This window comes from Caretta caretta, chromosome 1 (assembly GCF_965140235.1).
Source record: "Caretta caretta isolate rCarCar2 chromosome 1, rCarCar1.hap1, whole genome shotgun sequence".
Taxonomy (NCBI): Eukaryota; Metazoa; Chordata; order Testudines; family Cheloniidae; genus Caretta; species Caretta caretta.
Genome location: NC_134206.1, coordinates 125,854,663 through 125,876,056, shown reverse-complemented (window position 1 = coordinate 125,876,056; position 21,394 = coordinate 125,854,663). Strand labels below are relative to the sequence as shown.

General features: G+C 44.7%; 1 protein-coding gene across 1 annotated transcript in view; it reads right to left on the bottom strand.

The window, feature by feature from the left end:
• Positions 1–12,828: 12,828 nt before the first annotated feature.
• LOC125640742 (granulocyte-macrophage colony-stimulating factor receptor subunit alpha) overlaps positions 12,829–21,394 on the bottom strand; it is a 33,912-nt gene continuing 25,346 nt past the window's right edge. The window contains 4 exon segments of the mRNA XM_048859602.2: positions 12,829–13,544; positions 14,482–14,572; positions 18,322–18,421; positions 20,027–20,156. Of these exon segments, the coding sequence (XP_048715559.2) occupies positions 13,473–13,544; positions 14,482–14,572; positions 18,322–18,421; positions 20,027–20,156 (393 nt within the window). The 3' untranslated portion in view covers positions 12,829–13,472.

Here is a 21,394-nt window from a genome sequence, read left to right as displayed (position 1 = left end):
TCCATTCAATTTCATATGTATTCACACATTCATTCATACACACACACACACACACACACACAGAGGTTCTGCAAGGTTGTTGTCATAGTTACCAGCCTTAGAGTTGCTCATGCCAAGCCACTGGCCAGGTGGCCTGGACATGAGGAGTGAGCAGGGCCTTGTCAGATGCTCATCTGATGTTCCTGGAAGTTGGTTTGCAGAATCAGACCCCAAAGTTCTCACTTTCTAGAGTCCATTTTTTATAGGAATTTCTTCCTATGCCAGTCTACGAGAATTGCTTCATCATGCTGTTGCTGAATCTATCAGCAGATGGCACTTTCCTGACGGCTCCGTGTTGTTCTTTGGTTCTCCCATTCTTGAGGCTGTTGGGTGGATTCCAGTCTGCCCTCTGGGGGTCCTCTGGTTGTTTACACGTGATACCTTCTTTGGCCCATGGACACTGGATTCTTAGGCTGGCACCTCCCTGATCATTTATTATCCATGCCAAGCGTCCATCCACATACATCCTCTATCTCTATTTTAATCACAATTGTTAACAAAGCGAGATAAATACAACAAAAGGGCGGGGAGTCTCTGTGTGAGTAGTTGTTACAAGGTATTGCTTTGAGACCAGACTCTGTCTTAGGATGTACTAACACAATTAGCAGCTTGCAAGTTTCACACAGAGAGGGAGAGAAACAGTAAAAGCAAGAGACCCCTTAATTAGTAATAGCCTGGAATTTAAACTATGGGGAATCAAACTCATTTGTGATTTTAATACAGAACTTCTTTAATATGATCCAACAAAATAGAGCCCGCGTGGTCTTTACTCCTTACACACTATTGTCCCCAATAATAAAGAACCTACAGGGCTGTCAATCCCATGTTGGCAGTTGTGGAAGGCAAATATTCCTTTTCAAAACTGGCAGCATTGATATAATAAGGATAAACATGGGAACCTCTTTTTGTTCCTCTTACTGAGAAATACTTTTTTTTTTTTGCGATCAGCTCTAAAATGGGCTGACCTTTTACATTTTTATAATGTACAGAGGCCTGATGTGTTTTTTCCCCAAAACTGCTTTGTGAAGTAGAGAACATAGGAGGGAAACAGGAAAAAGAAAATAACATCCCCCACCTCCAAAAGCCTCAACCAGCTCCCCCTTTCACAAATGGAAAACTATGTTGGGGCATGGTGTGAGGTCTTTTAGGACACAGGAGCACTCCTCCAATGGGAAAAGGTTGGGAACCATTAGTATAACCCAGGGTTGGGCAATAATTTTTGCAGGGGGGCCACTCCACGAATTTTGATATGTCATCATGGGCTGCACATTTCTGCTATGTTAATGGAGGGGGTTCGGAGTCTAGGAGGGAGTTTGGGTGCAGGGGGGAGCTCTGGGCTTGTGCAGTGTTGGGGTGTGGGCTCTCGGAGGGAGTTTGGTGCAGGAGGGGGCTCTGGGCAGGATATTGGTTTGTAGGAGCAGGTGCAGGATCTGGGAGGGAGTTTGGGTGCAGGAGGGGGTTCTGACCTGGGGTTGGGGTTTGGGAAGGGGGTGTGAGGTGAAGGCTCTGGCTGGGAGGCGCTTATACTGGCGGCTCAGGCCTGCAGGCCATGGCCCCATGTGGCTGCTGGCACTGTGGCACGACTCTGCGCGTCCCCGTGGGGGGGGGGGGAAAGCGGGTCTCTGTGCATTGCTGGTGGCTGCAAGCAGTGCCCCCACAGCTCCCATTGGCCAGTTTCAGCCAATGGGAGCTGTGAGGATGGGGGTGGGGGTAGTACACAGAGGCATGCAGAGATATGCCAGTAGCAGCCGGCCACTTCCAGGAGCGGCGTGGGGCCACAGCAGTCAGGCAGCCTGCCTGAGCACACTGTTGCACCACGGGACTTTTAGCGGCCTGGAGATAGTGAGGGGGCAGCCAAAGGGCCTGGTGGGCCGGACAGAAATATTACATGGGCCAGATTTGTCCCGTGGGCTATATTTTGACCACCTCTGATATAACCTTTAGTATAACCCTAGGCACTAGGTGCTCAGGCCACTTGGTCTATGATTTGGCTAATATTTCCTCTGGAGGCTTGAGGTTCACAGACATTTGTCAGAGTTGAAGCTGGATTTCTTCCAGTAGCAGTTAGCCATTGATTTTAAGGTTTTTATGTAATGTAATCACATTCCTTAGATACATGGTGCATCTTCCAATAACACACATGGTTAACTCTTGTAGGTATTACTGCTAGCAGGTATGTTGGTTCTTATCTTCAACATACTCAATGGTGTTATTTCTCATACTACGTAGTTTGTGCAGAGCTGGCAGCTCCTGTGGTGTTTGTTTTTCAGCTCAAGCTGCTGTTTCAGATGTCAAGACTACTTATTAAAGCAGTTAAAAATAAACAGGATCCATCCTAGTTTCCCCCTTTAGGAGCTATTGGTACATGAAGGTGGAGAGAATACAATAGGTACACTTAAGTAATTGTCAGCACTCCACAGTAAGGGTATGTCTACACTACGAAATTAGGTCGAATTTATAGAAGTTGTTTTTTTAGAAATCGGTTTTATATATTCGAGTGTGTGTGTCCCCACAGAAAATGCTCTTAAGTGCATTAAGTGCATTAACTCAGCGGAGTGCTTCCACAGTACCGAGGCAAGCATCGACTTCCGGAGCGTTGCACTGTGGGTAGCTATCCCACAGTTCCCGCAGTCTCCGCTGCCCATTGGAATTCTGTGTTCAGATCCCAATGCCTGATGGGCTAAAACATTGTCGCGGGTGGTTCTGGGTACATATCGTCAGGCCCCCGTTCCCTCCCTCCCTCCGTGAAAGCAAGGGCAGACAATCGTTTCGCGCCTTTTTTCCTGAGTTACCTGTGCAGACGCCATACCACGGCAAGCATGGAACCCGCTCAGGTAACCGTCACCCTATGTCTCCTGGGTGCCGGCAGACGTGGTACTGCATTGCTACACAGTAGCAGCAACCCATTGCCTTGTGGCAGCAGACGGTACAGTACGACTGGTAGCCGTCCTCGTCATGTCCGAGGTGCTCCTGGCCATGTTGGCCAGGAGCGCCTGGGCAGACATGGGCGCAGGGACTAAATTTGGAGTGACTCGACGAGGTCATTCTCTTTAGTCCTGCAGTGAGTCCTATTGAACCATCTTATGGTGAGCAGGCAGGCGATACGGATTGCTAGCAGTCCTATTGCATCATCTTCTGCCGGGCAGCCATGAGATGTGGATGGCATGCAGTCCTTCTGCACCGTCTGCTGCTAGCCAAAGATGTAAAAGATAGATGGAGTGGATCAAAACAAGAAATAGACCAGATTTGTTTTGTACTCATTTGCTTCCCCCCCCCTCCCCCGTCTAGGGGACTCATTCCTCTAGGTCACACTGCAGTCACTCACAGAGAAGGTGCAGCGAGGTAAATATAGCCATGTATCAATCAGAGGCCAAGCTAACCTCCTTGTTCCAATAAGAACAATAACTTAGGTGCACCATTTCTTATTGGAACCCTCCATGAAGTCCTGCCTGAAATAGTCCTTGATGTAAAGCCACCCCCTTTGTTGATTTTAGCTCCCTGAAGCCAACCCTGTAAGCCATGTCGTCAGTCGCCCCTCCCTCCGTCAGAGCAACGGCAGATAATCATTCCGTGCCTTTTTTCTGTGCGGACGCCATACCAAGGCAAGCATGGAGGCTGCTCAGCTCACTTTGGCAATTAGGAGCACATTAAACACCACACGCATTATCCAGCAGTATATGCAGCACCAGAACCTGGCAAAGCGATACCGGGCGAGGAGGCGACGTCAGCACGGTCACGTGAGTGATCAGGACATGGACACAGATTTCTCTGAAAGCATGGGCCCTGCCAATGCATGCATCATGGTGCTAATGGGGCAGGTTCATGCTGTGGAACGCCGATTCTGGGCTCGGGAAACAAGCACAGACTGGTGGGACCGCATAGTGTTGCTGGTCTGGGACGATTCCCAGTGGCTGCGAAACTTTCGCATGAGTAAGGGCACTTTCATGGAACTTTGTGACTTGCTTTCCCCTGCCCTGAAGCGCATGAATACCAAGATGAGAGCGACCCTCACAGTTGAGAAGCAAGTGGCGATAGCCCTGTGGAAGCTTGCAACGCCAGACAGCTACTGGTCAGTTGGGAATCAATTTGGAGTGGGCAAATCTACTGTTGGAGCTGCTGTGATGCAAGTAGCCCACGCAATCAAAGATCTGCTGATATCAAGGGTAGTGACCCTGGGAAATGTGCAGGTCATAGTGGATGGCTTTGCTGCAATGGGATTCCCTAACTGTGGTGGGGCCATAGACGGAACCCATATCCCTATCTTGGCACCGGAGCACCAAGCCGCCGAGTACATAAACCGCAAGGGGTACTTTTCAATAGTGCTGCAAGCTCTGGTGGATCACAAGTGATGTTTCACCAACATCAAGGTGGGATGGCCGGGAAAGGTACACGACGCTCGCATCTTCAGGAACTCTGGTCTGTTTCAAAAGCTGCAGGAAGGGACTTTATTCCCAGACCAGAAAATAACTGTTGGGGATGTTGAAATGCCTATAGTTATCCTTGGGGACCCAGCCTACCCCTTAATGCCATGGCTCATGAAGCCGTACACAGGCAGCCTGGACAGTAGTCAGGAGCTGTTCAACTACAGGCTGAGCAAGTGCAGAATGGTGGTAGAATGTGCATTTGGACGTTTAAAGGCGCGCTGGCGCAGTTTACTGACTCGCTTAGACCTCAGCGAAACCAATATTCCCACTGTTATTACTGCTTGCTGTGCGCTCCACAATATCTGTGAGAGTAAGGGGAAGACGTTTATGGCAGGGTGGGAGGTTGAGGCAAATCGCCTGGCTGCTGGTTACGCGCACAGACACCAGGGCAGTTAGAAGAGCACAGGGGGGCACGGTATGCATCAGAGAAGCTTTGAAAACCAGTTTCATGACTGGCCAGGCTACGGTGTGAAAGTTCTGTTTGTTTCTCCTTGATGAAACCCCCCGCCCCTTGGTTCACTCTACTTCCCTGCAAGCTATCCATCCTCCCCTCCTCCCTTTAATCATTGCTTGCAGAGGCAATAAAGTCATTGTTGCTTCACATTCATGCATTCTTTATTCATTCATCACACAAATAGGGGGATGACTACCAAGGTAGCTCAGGAGGGGTGGTGGAGGAGGGAAGGAAAATGCCACACAGCACTTTAAAAGTTTACAACTTTAAAATTTATTGAATGCCAGCCTTCTTTTTTTGGGCAATCCTCTGTGGTGGAGTGGCTGGTTGGCCGGTGGCCCCCCCACCACGTTCTTGGGCGTCTGGGTGTGGAGGCTATGGAACTTGGGGAGGAGGGCGGTTGGTTACACAGGGGCTGTAGTGGCAGTCTGTGCTCCAACTGCCTTTGCTGCAGCTCAACCATACACTGGAGCATACTGGTTTGGTCCTTCAGCAGCCTCAGCATTGAATCCTGCCTCCTCTCATCACGCTGCTGCCACATTTGAGCTTCAGCCCTGTCTTCAGCCCGCCACTTACTCTCTTCAGCCCGCCACCTCTCCTCCTGGTCATTTTGTGCTTTCCTGCACTCTGACATTATTTGCCTCCACGCATTCATCTGTCAGTGTGGGAGGACAGTATGAGCTCAGAGAACATTTCATCATGAGTGCATTTTTTTTCTTTCTAATCTTCACTAGCCTCTGGGAAGGAGAAGATCCTGTGATCATTGAAACACATGCAGCTGGTGGAGAAAAAAAAAGGGACAGCGGTATTTAAAAAGGCACATTTTATAAAACAGTGGCTACACTCTTTCAGGTTAAACCTTGCTGTTAACATTACATACATAGCACATGTGCTTTCGTTACAAGGTCGCATTTTGCCTCCCCCTACCGCGTGGCTACCCCCTCAACCCTCCACGCTCCCCGTGGCTAACAGCGGGGAACATTTCTGTTCAGCCACAGGCAAACAGCCCAGCAGGAACGGGCTCCTCTGAGTGTTCCCTGAAGAAAAGCACCCTATTTCAACCAGGTGACCATGAATAATATCTCACTCTCCTGAGGATAACACAGAGAGATAAAGAACGGATGTTGTTTGAACGCCAGCAAACATACACTGCAATGCTTTGTTCTACAATGATTCCCGAGTACGTGTTACTGGCCTGGAGTGGTAAAGTGTCCTACCATGAAGGACGCAATAAGGCTGCCCTCCCCAGAAACCTTTTGCAAAGGCTTTGGGAGTACATCCAGGAGAGCCGCGAATGCCAGGGCAAAGTAATCCTTTCACATGCTTGCTTTTAAACCATGTATAGTATTTTAAAAGGTACACTCACCGGAGGTCCCTTCTCCGCCTGCTGGGTCAAGGAGGCAACCTTGGGTGGGTTCGGGGGGTACTGGCTCCAGGTCCAGGGTGAGAAACAGTTCCTGGGTGTCGGGAAAACCGGTTTCTCCACTTGCTTGCTGTAAGCTATCTACAACCTCCTCCTCCTCCTCATCATCTTCTTCATCCCCAAAACCTGCTTCCGTGTTGCCTCCATCTCCATTGAAGGAGTCAAACAACACGGCTGGGGTAGTGGTGGCTGAACCCCCTAAACTGGCATGCAGCTCATCACAGAAGCGGCATGTTTGGGGCTCTGACCCGGAGCGGCCGTTCACCTCTCTGGTTTTCTGGTAGGCTTGCCTCAGCTCCTTAAGTTTCACGCGGCACTGCTTCGGGTCCCTGTTATGGCCTCTGTCCTTCATGCCCTGGGAGATTTTGACAAAGGTTTTGGCATTTCGAAAACTGGAACGGAGTTCCTGTCCCCATACAGCGATCAGATCCCGTACCTCCTGTTCAGTCCATGCTGGAGCTCTTTTGCGATTCTGGGACTCCATCATGGTCACCTCTGCTGATGAGCTCTGCATGGTCACCTGCAGCTTGCCACGCTGGCCAAACAGGAAATGAGATTAAAAAGTTCGCGGTTCTTTTCCTGTCTACCTGGCCAGTGCATCTGAGTTGAGAGTGCTGTCCAGAGCGGTCACAATGGAGCACTCTGGGATAGCTTCCGGAGGCCAATACCGTCGAATTGTGTCCACAATACCCCAAATTCGACCCGGCAAGGCCGATTTAAGCACTAATCCACTTGTCAGGGGTGGAGTAAGGAAATCGATTTTAAGAGCCCTTTAAGTCAAAATAAAGGGCTTCATCGTGTGGATGGTGCAGGTTTACATGGATTTAATACTGCTAAATTCGACCTAAAATCCTCGTGTAGACCAGGGCTAAGAAAAGACCAAAATCTGCTGCTAGCACTGGAGCAGCCACTGTGATTGGTATGGTATTGAAATGTTTATATATACACACGCAAACTGGACGAGGGGACCCAATTTTTTTTAAGGAAGTGTTGATGGAACTTGCATCCCCTTCATCTCTGCTGTAAATTACAGCTTGTATCACTTTTCATGCTTTTTATGGTTCTTTATCATATTTAGCAACAGCAGCTTTGTGTGATTATACAGTGTGGGAACACAGAACTCAATAAATGAGACATTTAACAATTTTTGTTTTCTGTATTATTGCAACAACCAATTTCTATTCAAACGTATCCAATCACAGTTTAAACTTTTTTTTTTTTAAAAAAAGCCCTAGGAAAATAGGCAACATTGAGATGTTCAGAAATTTACACCCAAAAAGAGTTTTTAATTGGAACGCCCAAAAGACTGACTAATGGCAGTAGTAGGTACCAGCTGTACATGCTGAATAATGGAAAATTTCAAAAAGTATAAAAACTAGCCAGTTTTCACAAAGCTAGCCCTTAAATATATCAACTATTTGCATACTGAATACTTTTCTCCCTCTTAATTTTCACAGATGTGTTTCACTGGACATTATGAATCATTTTTTTACAATGGTTATGTATATGCCAACTCAGTTTGATAGCAATAGGACAAGTACCCTGAAAAATCAGGCCCTAAACATCTCAAGTTGGGCATCGAAAATTAGTGGACATGTGACCATTTTAGCCTTATTATTTTCTGCTCTTCAGTTGCACTTATGTAAAGGGGTGAATAATACCTCCTTTCTTCACTGGCAGGTTGTGAAGATAAATTTGTTAATGTTTGTGAAACAGATGTAAGCATATGTTTAGTACTGAGTTTAAAAAAAAATGTTGAATACATATCAGCTCAGTGAGCAATATCTGTCTTATACACCAAATGAAGCTGTGGTCTTGTGGGAAGAAAATAGAATATGATCATTTCATTAAAGACTATAACAATACTTATGTACAAGGGGTCAAATTTAGGTTTCACAGGCAGCCTTTATTCAGGCATTTCCTTATGTATGAGTGCACTTTGTAATGTATGTTAATTTTAACAGTTTTGTATGAATATCCTAGGTTTCAAAAAACAAAAAGAAAAAAACAAACTGAAAATAAACTGAATTGTGTGGAACCATATAGACCCTTTACATGGGTTATCAGCAAAGACTGTAACCTTTAGATCCAGAACACTGATTTCTACCACTTAAAATACAATGGAGTAACTGATAGAAAATAACCACCAGCTACTGCTATGTGGACCAGCCACAAAAGTGAGATAAGACACTTTGCCAGAGGGTTTCATAAATATTTGCTAGACAGCAGAAGAATGAGCAGACTCAAAAATCCTTGATTCTAGTCCAGGCTCAGGGAGGCCGGGGGGGGGGGGGGGGGGGGGGGGGAAGGGGGAAGGGGGGAGTGTTCTCTAGTGATTACAGATACTTTCCCTTTTCACTCTATCTGCCCCTGCCCTTAGAATGCAGTCCTGGTCTCAGCCCTTATCCCCATCCCTCCAAAGCCTGCCCCATTTCAAACCTGCTCCAGGACAGGCTATCTCTGCCCTGGCCTAGCCCTTCCTGGAGCCTGTCTCTGTCCCCTCTGCATTCCAATCGGGCTGATTCCTCCTAGATGTCACAGAGCACAGGAGAGTCTCCCTGCTCTCAGTTCCTGTGTCAGGCACCACAGTGTCTCCTGGCTGCCAGGAGGAAACTTATAGGAAAAGGCTGATGGAAGTAGAGCCACTCTAATAATTTATAAATACTGTATGTTGACCTAGTTATTAGGCTTAACCAAGAGATATTCAATGACCTGAAACTGGAAAAAGAGTCATACAAAGAGTAGAAACTAGGTCTAATTACAAAGGATGAATATGATGTAAGCAAAGTCTGAATGAACTCTCCCCTGACAGCTAGCTGGGAGAGAGAGAGACTTCAGGAGCAAATTGTATTTGCATGAGCACACCTACCCCATGCCCTGATTCTCATGGGTGACTTTAATTTTCCTGATATCTGCTGGGAGAGCAATACAGCGGTGCATAGACAATCCAGGAAGTTTTTGGAAAGCGTAGGGGACAATTTCCTGGCGCAAGTGCTAGATGAGCCAACTAGGGGGGGTGCTTTTCTTGACCTGCTGCTCACAAACCGGGTAGAATTAGTGGGGGAAGCAAAAGTGGATGGGAATCTGGGAGGCAGTGACCATGAGTTGGTTGAGTTCAGGATCCTGACGCAGGGAAGAAAGGTAAGCAGCAGGATATGAACCCTGGACTTCAGGAAAGCAGACTTCGACTCCCTCAGGGAACGGATGGCCAGGATCCCCTGGGGGACTAACTTGAAGGGGAAAGGAGTCCAGGAGAGCTGGCTGTATTTCAAGGAATCCCTGTTGAGGTTACAGGGACAAACCATCCCGATGAGTCGAAAGAATAGTAAATATGGCAGGCGACCAGCTTGGCTTAATGGTGAAATCCTAGCGGATCTTAAACATAAAAAAGAAGCTTACAAGAAGTGGAAGGTTGGACATATGACCAGGGAAGAGTATAAAAATATTGCTCGGGCATGTAGGAATGATATCAGGAGGGCCAAATCGCACCTGGAGCTGCAGCTAGCAAGAGATGTCAAGAGTAACAAGAAGGGTTTCTTCAGGTATGTTGGCAACAAGAAGAAAGCCAAGGAAAGTGTGGGCCCCTTACTGAATGAGGGAGGCAACCTAGTGACAGAGGATGTGGAAAAAGCTAATGTACTCAATGCTTTTTTTGCCTCTGTCTTCACTAACAAGGTCAGCTCCCAGACTGCTGCGCTGGGCATCACAAAATGGGGAAGAGATGGCCAGCCCTCTGTGGAGATAGAGGTGGTTAGGGACTATTTAGAAAAGCTGGACGTGCACAAGTCCATGGGGCCGGACGAGTTGCATCCGAGAGTGCTGAAGGAATTGGTGGCTGTGATTGCAGAGCCATTGGCCATTATCTTTGAAAACTCGTGGCGAACCGGGGAAGTCCCGGATGACTGGAAAAAGGCTAATGTAGTGCCAATCTTTAAAAAAGGGAAGAAGGAGGATCCTGGGAACTACAGGCCAGTCAGCCTCACCTCAGTCCCTGGAAAAATCATGGAGCAGGTCCTCAAAGAATCAATCCTGATGCACTTGCATGAGAGGAAAGTGATCATGAACAGCCAGCATGGATTCATCAAGGGAAGGTCATGCCTGACTAATCTAATCGCCTTTTATGATGAGATTACTGGTTCTGTGGATGAAGGGAAAGCAGAGGATGTATTGTTTCTTGACTTTAGCAAAGCTTTTGACACTGTCTCCCACAGTATTCTTGTCAGCAAGTTAAGGAAGTATGGGCTGGATGAATGCACTATAAGGTGGGTAGAAAGCTGGCTAGATTGTGGGGCTCAACGGGTAGTGATCAATGGCTCCATGTCTAGTTGGCAGCCGGTATCAAGTGGAGTGCCCCAAGGGTCGGTCCTGGGGCCGGTTTTGTTCAATATCTTCATAAATGATCTGGAGGATGGTGTGGATTGCACTCTCAGCAAATTTGCGGATGATACTAAACTGGGAGGAGTGGTAGATACGCTGGAGGGGAGGGATAGGATACAGAAGGACCTAGACAAATTGGAGGATTGGGCCAAAAGAAATCTGATGAGGTTCAATAAGGATAAGTGCAGGGTCCTGCACTTAGGATGGAAGAATCCAATGCACCGCTACAGACTAGGGACCGAATGGCTAGGCAGCAGTTCTGTGGAAAAGGACCTAGGGGTGACAGTGGACGAGAAGCTGGATATGAGTCAGCAGTGTGCCCTTGTTGCCAAGAAGGCCAATGGCATTTTGGGATGTATAAGTCGGGGCATAGCGAGCAGATCGAGGGACGTGATCGTTCCCCTCTATTCGACATTGGTGAGGCCTCATCTGGAGTACTGTGTCCAGTTTTGGGCCCCACACTACAAGAAGGATGTGGATAAATTGGAGAGAGTCCAGCGAAGGGCAACAAAAATGATTAGGGGTCTAGAACACATGACTTATGAGGAGAGGCTGAGGGAGCTGGGATTGTTTAGCCTGCAGAAGAGAAGAATGAGGGGGGATTTGATAGCTGCTTTCAACTACCTGAAAGGGGGTTCCAAAGAGGATGGCTCTAGACTGTTCTCAATGGTAGCAGATGACAGAACGAGGAGTAATGGTCTCAAGTTGCAGTGGGGGAGGTTTAGATTGGATATTAGGAAAAACTTTTTCACTAAGAGGGTGGTGAAACACTGGAATGCGTTACCTAGGGAGGTGGTAGAATCTCCTTCCTTAGAGGTTTTTAAGGTCAGGCTTGACAAAGCCCTGACTGGGATGATTTAACTGGGAATTGGTCCTGCTTCGAGCAGGGGGTTGGACTAGATGACCTTCAGGGGTCCCTTCCAACCCTGATATTCTATGATTCTATGATTCTATGATACTCTGCTTAGATATCAAGCAGATAGTGCGGTGTTGCTCAAAGTGATCAACTTTGGCTGGTGTTGGGTTACAAATCACTTTAGTACTGAATGCAGGGGAATGAAATGATGTTATCAATATAGTTGTCTTTGCTGTATGAATAAAGGGGAGCAGAACTGTGCTTAACCTGTCCCAAATGAGGAGGTCACCCTCAGCTGAAAGGACCTCGTTAAGCCAGGTGCTCGATTGCCAGAGCCTTGTGAAAGTAAGAGGCATGGGGATAGGTATCCCAGATGGTAGGTGTGGACTTTTCTTAAAGGTCCCTGGTCTGGTTTACCCTGTTCCTCCCCAGTGTTTAAAGATGAAGCTAAATAGGCATCATTAGGAGCCTTTTGTTATGTTAAGTACTCAATGAGAGCTGAAATCACTTGTGGTAGAGCAGTGTTTCTGCCCATCCTACTGAGAGCTTAAAAAAATCACTAAGAGACTGACCTACAGAGGTTACAGTCGAGAGACAAGTGGCAGTGGAAGGTGACTGATGGGTGGCCGGTGGGAGCAGCCAGTGAAAGTGGCAAGCAGTCAGCCGGAAAAAGTGGTGAGCAGTTGGCCGGCTGCAGACAACGAGAAGCAGCAGTTGGCAGGGTGGCCAGCCAGAGCAAGTGCTCAGATGGCGGAGCAAGCCAGGTGTCTTTTTCACCGGGTGGGAGGTGGACTCACACAAATATATTTCTGAACCCTGGGTCCTCACTGACCAAGGACAACTACTGTGAGTGGGATATGGTGAGGGAGCAGAGGTGGGCACAGTAAAGGAACTTTTGGTTGTAGAACATGAGGCAGAAGGCACTGCCCCTCCCACTCTGGGGTGGGTGTCCTGCTCACAGTTTTAGGTTTATGAATCCTGCTTGTGGCATTTTCCCTAATTAATGTTGAGTGACTTCTCTCCTTTCATTAAAAGTTTCTTTTCTGTACTCAGACTCCATGCTTGCGAGTGGGGAAGTATTGCCTTTCAGGCGCCCCGGGGTGATGTGTAATTTTCCCATGTTATTGAGTGGAGGCTCGAGCCGGTTCTGTGTTGTATTGTTGAAAAGGAACCCCTAGATATTGAACCTGGCCCTGGCTGCTGCCAGCTCCACCTGTCAGAAAGGTTACAATTTAAAAAAACCAACACAGGCATATAGGGACAAAATTAGAAAGTTTAATCTCATTTTGTTCCTTGGCCTAACTAGGGACATAAAGTGTAACAAGAAAATATTTTACAAATAAGTTAGAAGCAAGAGAAAGACCAAGGACAGGGGTCGGTCCTGGGGCCGGTTTTGTTCAACATCTTTAATAATGATCTGGATGATGAACCATGATTTTTCAAGGGTTAATAACTTGGCCAAATTTGGGCTGATATTCATAAGGATGAATAAAGCACATTCCTGTCATCACAGCAACACCCCTGCTGAATTTCCACCAGTGTCAAAGCAGGGAAGCACTAGAGATTGTCAATGAAAACGTTGTAAGAGGTTTTTTAATATGGGCAAAATAACTTATTTTTTTCCCTAAAGTTGTTCTAACAAATTACTGAAATGGGTTTTTTTAAACACTCCAAGAATATTCACCCTCAAGTAGACATGCAGCATGGAAAAGCTTCTGTCCAAAGGATTCAAATTTGACAAAGTTATAAGAAACTGAATACAGGGTCTTATAATGTAAGTGTTAGGCAGTATCTGTAGGGAAGAGAAAGGGAACGAGTGTGCAAAACATACAAAATTGCCATGAGGATTTGTAGTTGTTTGAGTTGGGGAATCCAAGTGCTTCGTTTTGCTTTTAGAAGTTATTTAATTTCTTCAACAGTAGTTATTTCTTCAGTTTCATATTTTGTTGGTGGTAGATCCATACATTCCCTCTATTGAAGGGAAGAAAAAAAAAATCTCCCTTTAATTTCATGCATGAGATTAATTAGAGATTTACCACTTGAGACTTCAGTTTATTCATTTAACGGTTAAAGGTATTTAATGGAATTATTTCCTTTTTTTCCTTTAATTTTTCTTTATAATCCCACCTCTTGGTTATCAGAGAGTTATCATTAAGAGGAAAACAACATTGGGTATACCAGTATTATGATACCTCAAAGGCAAAATCAACATTACATTGTTTTGCAATGTAAAAGATGTTTCCAGAAAACAATAAATTAATATCTTCCAGCTAAGAGCCAGTCTTGTTTATTTCAACACTATTGACGTGATAGTCAAGAGCTAAATGTCAACTAGCCATGTCAAACTGAATAAAACCAAAGGAGGTGATTTGAATACTGAACTTCTCTTTCAGTTCTCCCAGACATGGTAAAGAAAAATAAAGTTATTCTCAGTCTGTGAATGTCTCTCTGTTGTCTAGTTTTCTATTAACCCAAATAGATTGTAGATAAAGGGTGAAACACTTTGGTTCTTACAGTTTTTACTCAGGCAAAACTCCAATGAATGTGAATGGGAATTCTGCAGTCCTTACTCAAGCATATTAAGACGGTATGAAGAAGCAACACAGCAGGGCTGGCAAAAGAATTATCTTTATGTTTTGACCCTAATCACGTGACACTGGTCAGAATTACAAACATCTATATACCTGTAATTGACCGGTATCAATAGTCACTCAGCATTAGAGTGGGAGAACCAGTGGGCTGGAACAACTGTTTAACAGCACATAACACTGAACAACAGCAAAGAAGAATTCACATCAAACTGTTTTAATATTTGTAAATTGAAATGCAAACCTCGACTTTTTGTGCCAGACCTTCCAGTCTGTGATAGATCCTTACAATCAACAAATGTTACATAAGAAAAATGTACCTGTATATTTTTATCAGATAGTTGGAAAAGTTCATCAAATTTGTTTTTTGGCTGTGGAACTGGAGAAAACAATTTTTTCAAACTGCAGTATCTTTGGGAACAAAAAGAAATGGTGAAATAAAAAAAAAGATGGGTATAGGACATGCACAAATATTTTCTGTTCTATTACATGTTTGAGACATTTCTTATTTTCCTTTTTCAAGGTACAGTGAATCGGTGGAGGAACTGAAAATTTATGCTTGGTTAGCGTAGAGTGGAGTAACATCAATTAATTGTTTAGAATTTTGATTACTACTACTACTTGCCTTGTGACTGGTTAAAAAAAAAAATCACAGAAAGTCACTGTCTTCTAATACTAAACAAGGAACTTGATTAGAATAAGGAAACCATTTTAGGCCTGATTCTCCATTGCCCTGAACTTTATGATGCCATTTACATAATTGCAAAGTAAATGTAAAATGCTATTGAATACGAATGATAGCAACTTACATTTATTTTGCATTAGTGTAAATAACCACACAGGTGGAGAATTATGCTCCTTATTAAAGCTCTTATGTTTCACTTGTAACCTTTTGCCCAAACCTTGCTCCACCTCTGTCCCACTGACCTGGCTTCCTGCTGCAGTGTTAAAGAAACAGTACAAATATTACTTGACAGGATTTAATATATAGGAAAGCATAGTTACAGACTTGTCACTGATTTCACTACTCCAGGTGTTTACTTATATAAATTAGATTGCAAGCTTTTTGGGACACAAAACTTTAGAAAAGACAATCTTTGTATGTAACTGCACCAAAAACTATGTTAAAAGAACGTTATTAAGATTACAAAGTCGAGCAGTGCAAGGTTAGGAAATGCCAGAATTAAGGTTGCCTGGGCAATCTTAGTTCTGCCCTCTTGTGTGCATGCATTACAATATAGTCTTTAATTACATAATCTCATATTATTTTGCAGAACTCCTGCCTCATTCAATTCACAGGATGGACCTGCTCAGGGTTGTGCAGTGAATGAGTGTATTGTGTGTAGGTTCCCTGGCTCATTTGTTGCAGAATTTGGAAAGTGTGCAGTGAATGAGGTAGGGCTCACAGGAAGAGAAAAGCTGGTCTCCTGGTTGAGGCAGTTGAATGATGCCCTCGAGAACAGAATTCTATCCCTCCCTCTGCCAGAGTTCCTATGAGATTCTGTGCTCACTTAAAACAAACTTTCCACAGGTGGTCACTAATTGTGTGTTTCACTTTTTAAGAGTACCTGACTTGAAATCCTTGCTCTGAGCTGCAGAAGTGCTGAGAACTGACAAATGCAACTGAAGTCAATGGAAGTTTCACTTTGAACACATGAAGTTCTGCATAATTCTGAGTACTCAGAAAAATAAGGTCCTAGCTGTCTCAGATTGAGCATCCAAAATTAGTGGATAGTTATGACCTTAATCTCTCTGTGCCTCTTCTTCCCATCTGTAAAATGGGAATAAAATAGCCCCTTTCATCTCACAGGGGTATTGAGGAAATAATTCATTAATGTTTATGAAGCACTCTAGTGAAGGTACTATAGTAATGAACACCATGTAAAAGCCTATTTAAAAACCAGTAATTCTGTCTTTACATCAGGATTAGAATATTGTGCAATAAAAAAGGCCTGGGACCCACAGACTGAATAATGAGGATAAAACAAAATACTGACTAGCGGTTCATTAAATGCACACCATTCTGTGCACTGAATGAGGCAGAGGTCCTGTGGAAAAAATAGTATGTATGTGGTCATATTAAAGACTGTATCATAATGCACATGCACAAGGTCAATAAATCAGGGTTGTACAAGTTGCCATTTCCTAACTTCTGAGTGCTTGACTTTGCACATGAATGTGATTTAATGGATTTTTGGTGTGTAATTACCTACGATTTTTAAAAAACCTGTTGAAAACCCCCCCAGAAATTCCATCATATGGCATCAATTGACATCTTCATGGGTCATCAGCAGGGTTGGAACCTTTCAACCTCCACCACATAGACCTCTGCCATTTCAGCTAATAGATAACTGGTACCAATAGTAGGTTGTTATCCTCTGTCGACCAACATTAGAGGGAGATGGGACACTTTGCCAGTGTGGTTTGCAGATTTTGCTGACAGATTTTGCCGGGGGACACACTGGCCGCCGCTTCCCGCAGCCCCCATTGGCCGGGCTCAGCGAACCATAGCCAGTGGGACGATTGGCTGAACCTGTGGACGCGGCAGGTAAACAAACCGGCCCGGCCTGCTAAGGGCTTTCCCTGAACAAGCGGTGTCCCAAGTTTGGGAAACACTGCTCTAGTGGGCACAGACTCTTCTGTCCATCCCCCACAGGCTTTACCTCTTCTTCCCCATTCCCCCCAACCTGTCCCTCTCCCAGTCCTTTCTTTATCCCACCACTGGCTACCAGTCCCATTCTCCTCACTAGCCTGTCCCAGTCTCCACTCCTTAGGCATCTGATCCCAATCCCAGCCTCTTTGTCCAGTAAGACCTAGTCACCATCCTCTCCAACTCCCAGCCTCCTTGACCAGCCATTACCAGTCCTCCCTCCCCTTATGCCTCAGTTCCTTGTCCCCAGTTGTCTTGCTCAGCCAGTCCCAGTTCCCTCCCCTGCTCCCAGTCTCTCTCCTGTGGCTTCTCATCCAATCTCAGTGTTCTCATCTCCCCTGGCTGATTGTCCCAGTTTCATTGTCCTGTTAGCTCCAGTTCTCCTCCTGCAGACAAGCTCATTGTCAGATCTCTCTCCCTTCCCCACACTTTCTCCTCATCCCACTGGTTTCCAGTCCCAATCTCACCCAGCTTCTCATCCAATCACAGTTTCCTCCCCACCCATTCTCTTCATCTTTCCCCCATTTCTCTCTTTGGCTCCCAGACCTAGTCTTGCCCAGTTAGGCCCAGTTTTTGCCCCCAACACTCCTTGTCCCGATCTATTCCCCTAGACTTCTCATGCAATGCCTTACATTGGGTTCTTGATCCCTCTGTGTTTGAATCAGACTACTCCCTCCTCCATGTTGCCTGAGTGCTAGCAGGGTGTCACTGAGAGGACAGGGGAGACAGGCTCCCTGATCTCAGTTCTGGTGTTCAGCCCCACTTCGTTTCAGAGCACCTGGGAGCTGCCATTATAGGGAATGAACCCCTGTAGTCTTGGTCTGGAGCATGCTCCAGTCACTCTGTGGGGATGGTGCATAGGCAGTTGGGTCAGCATCAGGAGCTGTGAGACACTCAAGCATGCAGGTGAGGGTGAAATCTTTAGAGATTTCAGCTGTTAAGCTCTAGCAAGGCCCTACCGAGCATGTGCAAACCTCAGTTATTCAAAGGCTTATAACTAGGCCAAATGTTTGCAATTTTCACAGCAACAGCAAAAGACACAGCCACAAAGGGTACCAGTCTGCCAAATTTCAAGTCCCTGCTCCAAAGCATGGCTGCATCAGCATTAGAGCTATCCAAAGAAAAGATCGCTGTTCTTGTTTATTTACAAATGCAAATCAGCATATTTTTCCTAGCCTAATTCTCTGAGATGACTGAACTGTTTTGGCTGACGTGAAAGAAAGAAAGAAAGAAAGAAAGAAAGAAAGAAAGAAAGAAAGAAAGTTAATTCACCCTGATGCAGCATGGAAAATTTCTGTCCAAATGGCTTGGCAAAGTTATAAACAACCGAAAACAGGAGTCTTAGAATGGGAAGTGTCGGGCAACCTTAATAAATAGTGGTGGTACCAGTTCCCCCTAATATATTGCAATCCCTTTATAAATATCACCCTGCAAAAAAAAGATCAGGCAAAATTTAGACACTTAAAAGTTGTTTTGGGGGGGTATATCCATGTTTCACAAAAAGTTTTACCTTTTGCAGAGAAAAAATATGACCAATGCCACTAGGATTGTTCCAAGTGCTATGAGGAGTAAAACAATTGTAGCTGTAAGAACTGTATCATCTGGGTTACCTTAAAGAAAGACAGTTACAAAGGTTATACATTTTTTGCATAGTAAAGATGAGCACACATGGCTATGTCAAATAGCTGCTTAGATGACCGATAGCAATGAATGCCAGCATGACAAGCATACTTGTGTAATCTGAAATACCTTTCAGTCTGATACTTTACTGAGTAAAGGATTCAGGAACAGATAGAATTTATAAATCCAACAGAAGTATAGATCAGCCAGGGCCATGTGTTATACCAGTAAAATAAAAACCAGCAGGATCTTATTAAAGGGGAAAAGGCAAAATGCCACATTTATTGTGAATACAGAAAGAATCATAGTAAGCAGTTAGTTATAGCTATAACATTCCATTCAATCTCATATTTATTCACACATTCATTCATACACACACACACACACAGAGGTTCTGCAAGGTTGTTATCATAGTTACCAGCCTTAGAGTTGCTCATGCCAAGCCACTGGCCAGGTGGCCTGGACATGAGGAGTGAGCAGGGCCTTGTCAGATGCTCATCTGATGCTCCTGGAAGTTGGTTTGCAGAATCAGACCCCAAACTTCTCACTTGCTAGAGTCCATTTTTATAGGAATTTCTTCCTATGCCAGTCTATGGGAATTGCTTCATCATGCTGTTGCTGAATCAATCTGCAGAAGGCACATTCCTGACGGCTCTGTGCTGCCAGATGTTATCTTGTTCTTTGGTTCTCCCATCCTTGAGGCTGTTGGGTGGATTCCAGTCTGCCCTCCGGGGGTCCTCTGGTTATTTCCACTTGATGCCTTCTTCAGCCAATGGACACTGGATTCTTAGGCTGGCACCTCCCTGATCATTCAGTTATTATCCACACCAAGCATCCATCCACATACATCCTCTATCTCTATTTTAATCACAATTGTTAACAAAGCGAGATGAATACAACAAAAGGGCGGGGAGTCTCTGGGTGCTGTTTCTGTTGTTACAGAGTATTGCTTTGAGTCTCTCTCTGTGTGAGTAGTAGTTGTTATAAAGAATTGCTCTGATAACAGACTCTGTCTTAGGATGTACTAATACAATTAGCACCTTGCAAGTTTCACACATAGAGGGAGAGAAACAGTACCAAAAACCAAGAGACCTCTTAATTAGTAATACCCTGGAATTTAAACTCTGGGGAATCAAACTCATTTGTGATTTTAATACAGAAGTTCTTTAATATGATCCAACATATGGAGCCCAGGAGTTTCTGAGGACTCCATCAGACGACAAAAGAGGAGGAGGACAGGGATGAGGATACAGAGAATGAGGATGAGTAGGAGAGGACATGGTGGTGGAAGAAGAGATGACAACAATGAGCTGGTGGCAATGGAACATGTGTTTATGATATGCCACACTCATCACCATGGTAGCTGAGCACTTATTGCTGTTTCAGTCTTAACTCTTTCTGGCATTCATTACCATAGTATCTGAGTGCTTCCCAAATATTAAAAGGTACATGGTAATCTCCCTCACTTTCTTCTGAGCAGGTAGGAATAAAATATTTGAATCGAATTAAGATTTGTTTGTGTCTGTGAAGGTCAGACAGTAAATGAAACAGGTAATTACCGAGGGAAAATTAAATAAAATACTCAACATCCTTACCAAACTCAATGGGCTCACTCCATTCCCCCCAATTCTCACTTATCCGACAAGTATCTCCTTTTGCTCTGATTTGCAAGTTGTATTTTTTTTTCCCATTGTAATTCTGAAATGTGTAGCTTCTTCTTGTTACCTAAAAACAATGCAATTATTAGTATTATTAATAATAACTACATGTATTATGGTAGTGCCTAAGGGCCAGCCAAGAATGCAGCCCCATTGTGCTAGACACTGTACAAACACAGAATAGTTAGACTAAGTACTTCTCTTCATTGTATATGTAGATGTTAATAACATGCAAGTTTTCATTTGTTAATCCAAGCTTTACAAAGAGTATATTTGTGCCTGCTTATGTAAACAGAATATGGTTGTGACACACTGTACCTCATAATAGCACCCTGAAACTCCCATATTCATCATTCATATGTGGTTGTGATATTTCATATAAAGCATGCCATATAAGATATCATATGAAAGGTCATGATCTGCTGAAACCCCTTGTTCTGTCCAAATATGTATATCATCAGTATGTATGAAGTTATGAGATTTTGTTGTATGGTTACTGAAATATACTGTAAATTTGCTAGTGACATACAAAGGACTCCAACCCAGGAGGGTGTTCAATGACCATTAATCAGCTGGGGACTTATAATCAAGGGATTTACAATTCAATGACAGTTGGCCAAGCACCACACAATGGGGACAGCTCAACTCTATGACTCAGTTGCACAAGGCCACACCAGGGAGATTGCTCAACCCAGTGACTCAGCGAAGCCCACCAGGACGTGTCTGGATAAGTGTCTTCTAGACACATGGACTGAGGATATAAAATAGGGAACAGTGGCAGCATGCCTTTGCCTTTCTCCTCCCCTACCTATGCTGGGAGAAACAAGAACGCTGAGAAGATGTCCTCCCAATGCTATTCACTGTCTCTGCTAGACACTACTGTGTTTAAGTCCACCCAATAGCTCCTATACAGTATATCGTAAAGACCTACACTACTTTTTGTTACTAGGATTAAGTTCCTTTAAGATATGGTTCTGCTAACTCTTGGATGGCTTTCTGGATTGAGGTGAAGTACACAGGCCATATTCCTGTTAAGGTGAATATCTTGGCACATATTGGAACCCCACTCAATAAGATACTGAGGCTCCTAGAGAGCTTGAAGTTTTCTTTGTCTAATTTAAACTCTCCTAAGCTTTTGATGTTGGGTTTTTTGTTGTTATTTGTTTGCCACCATACACGGGGAAGTATTGCAAAGAAGGGAACACAATTTGTTTCCCACCTTTTGCAAAACGACATCAAATTATGATAAAGAGACAGAATGTATTTTATTTGTATCAGTGTGTGTGTGAAACCAACAGAAAACGG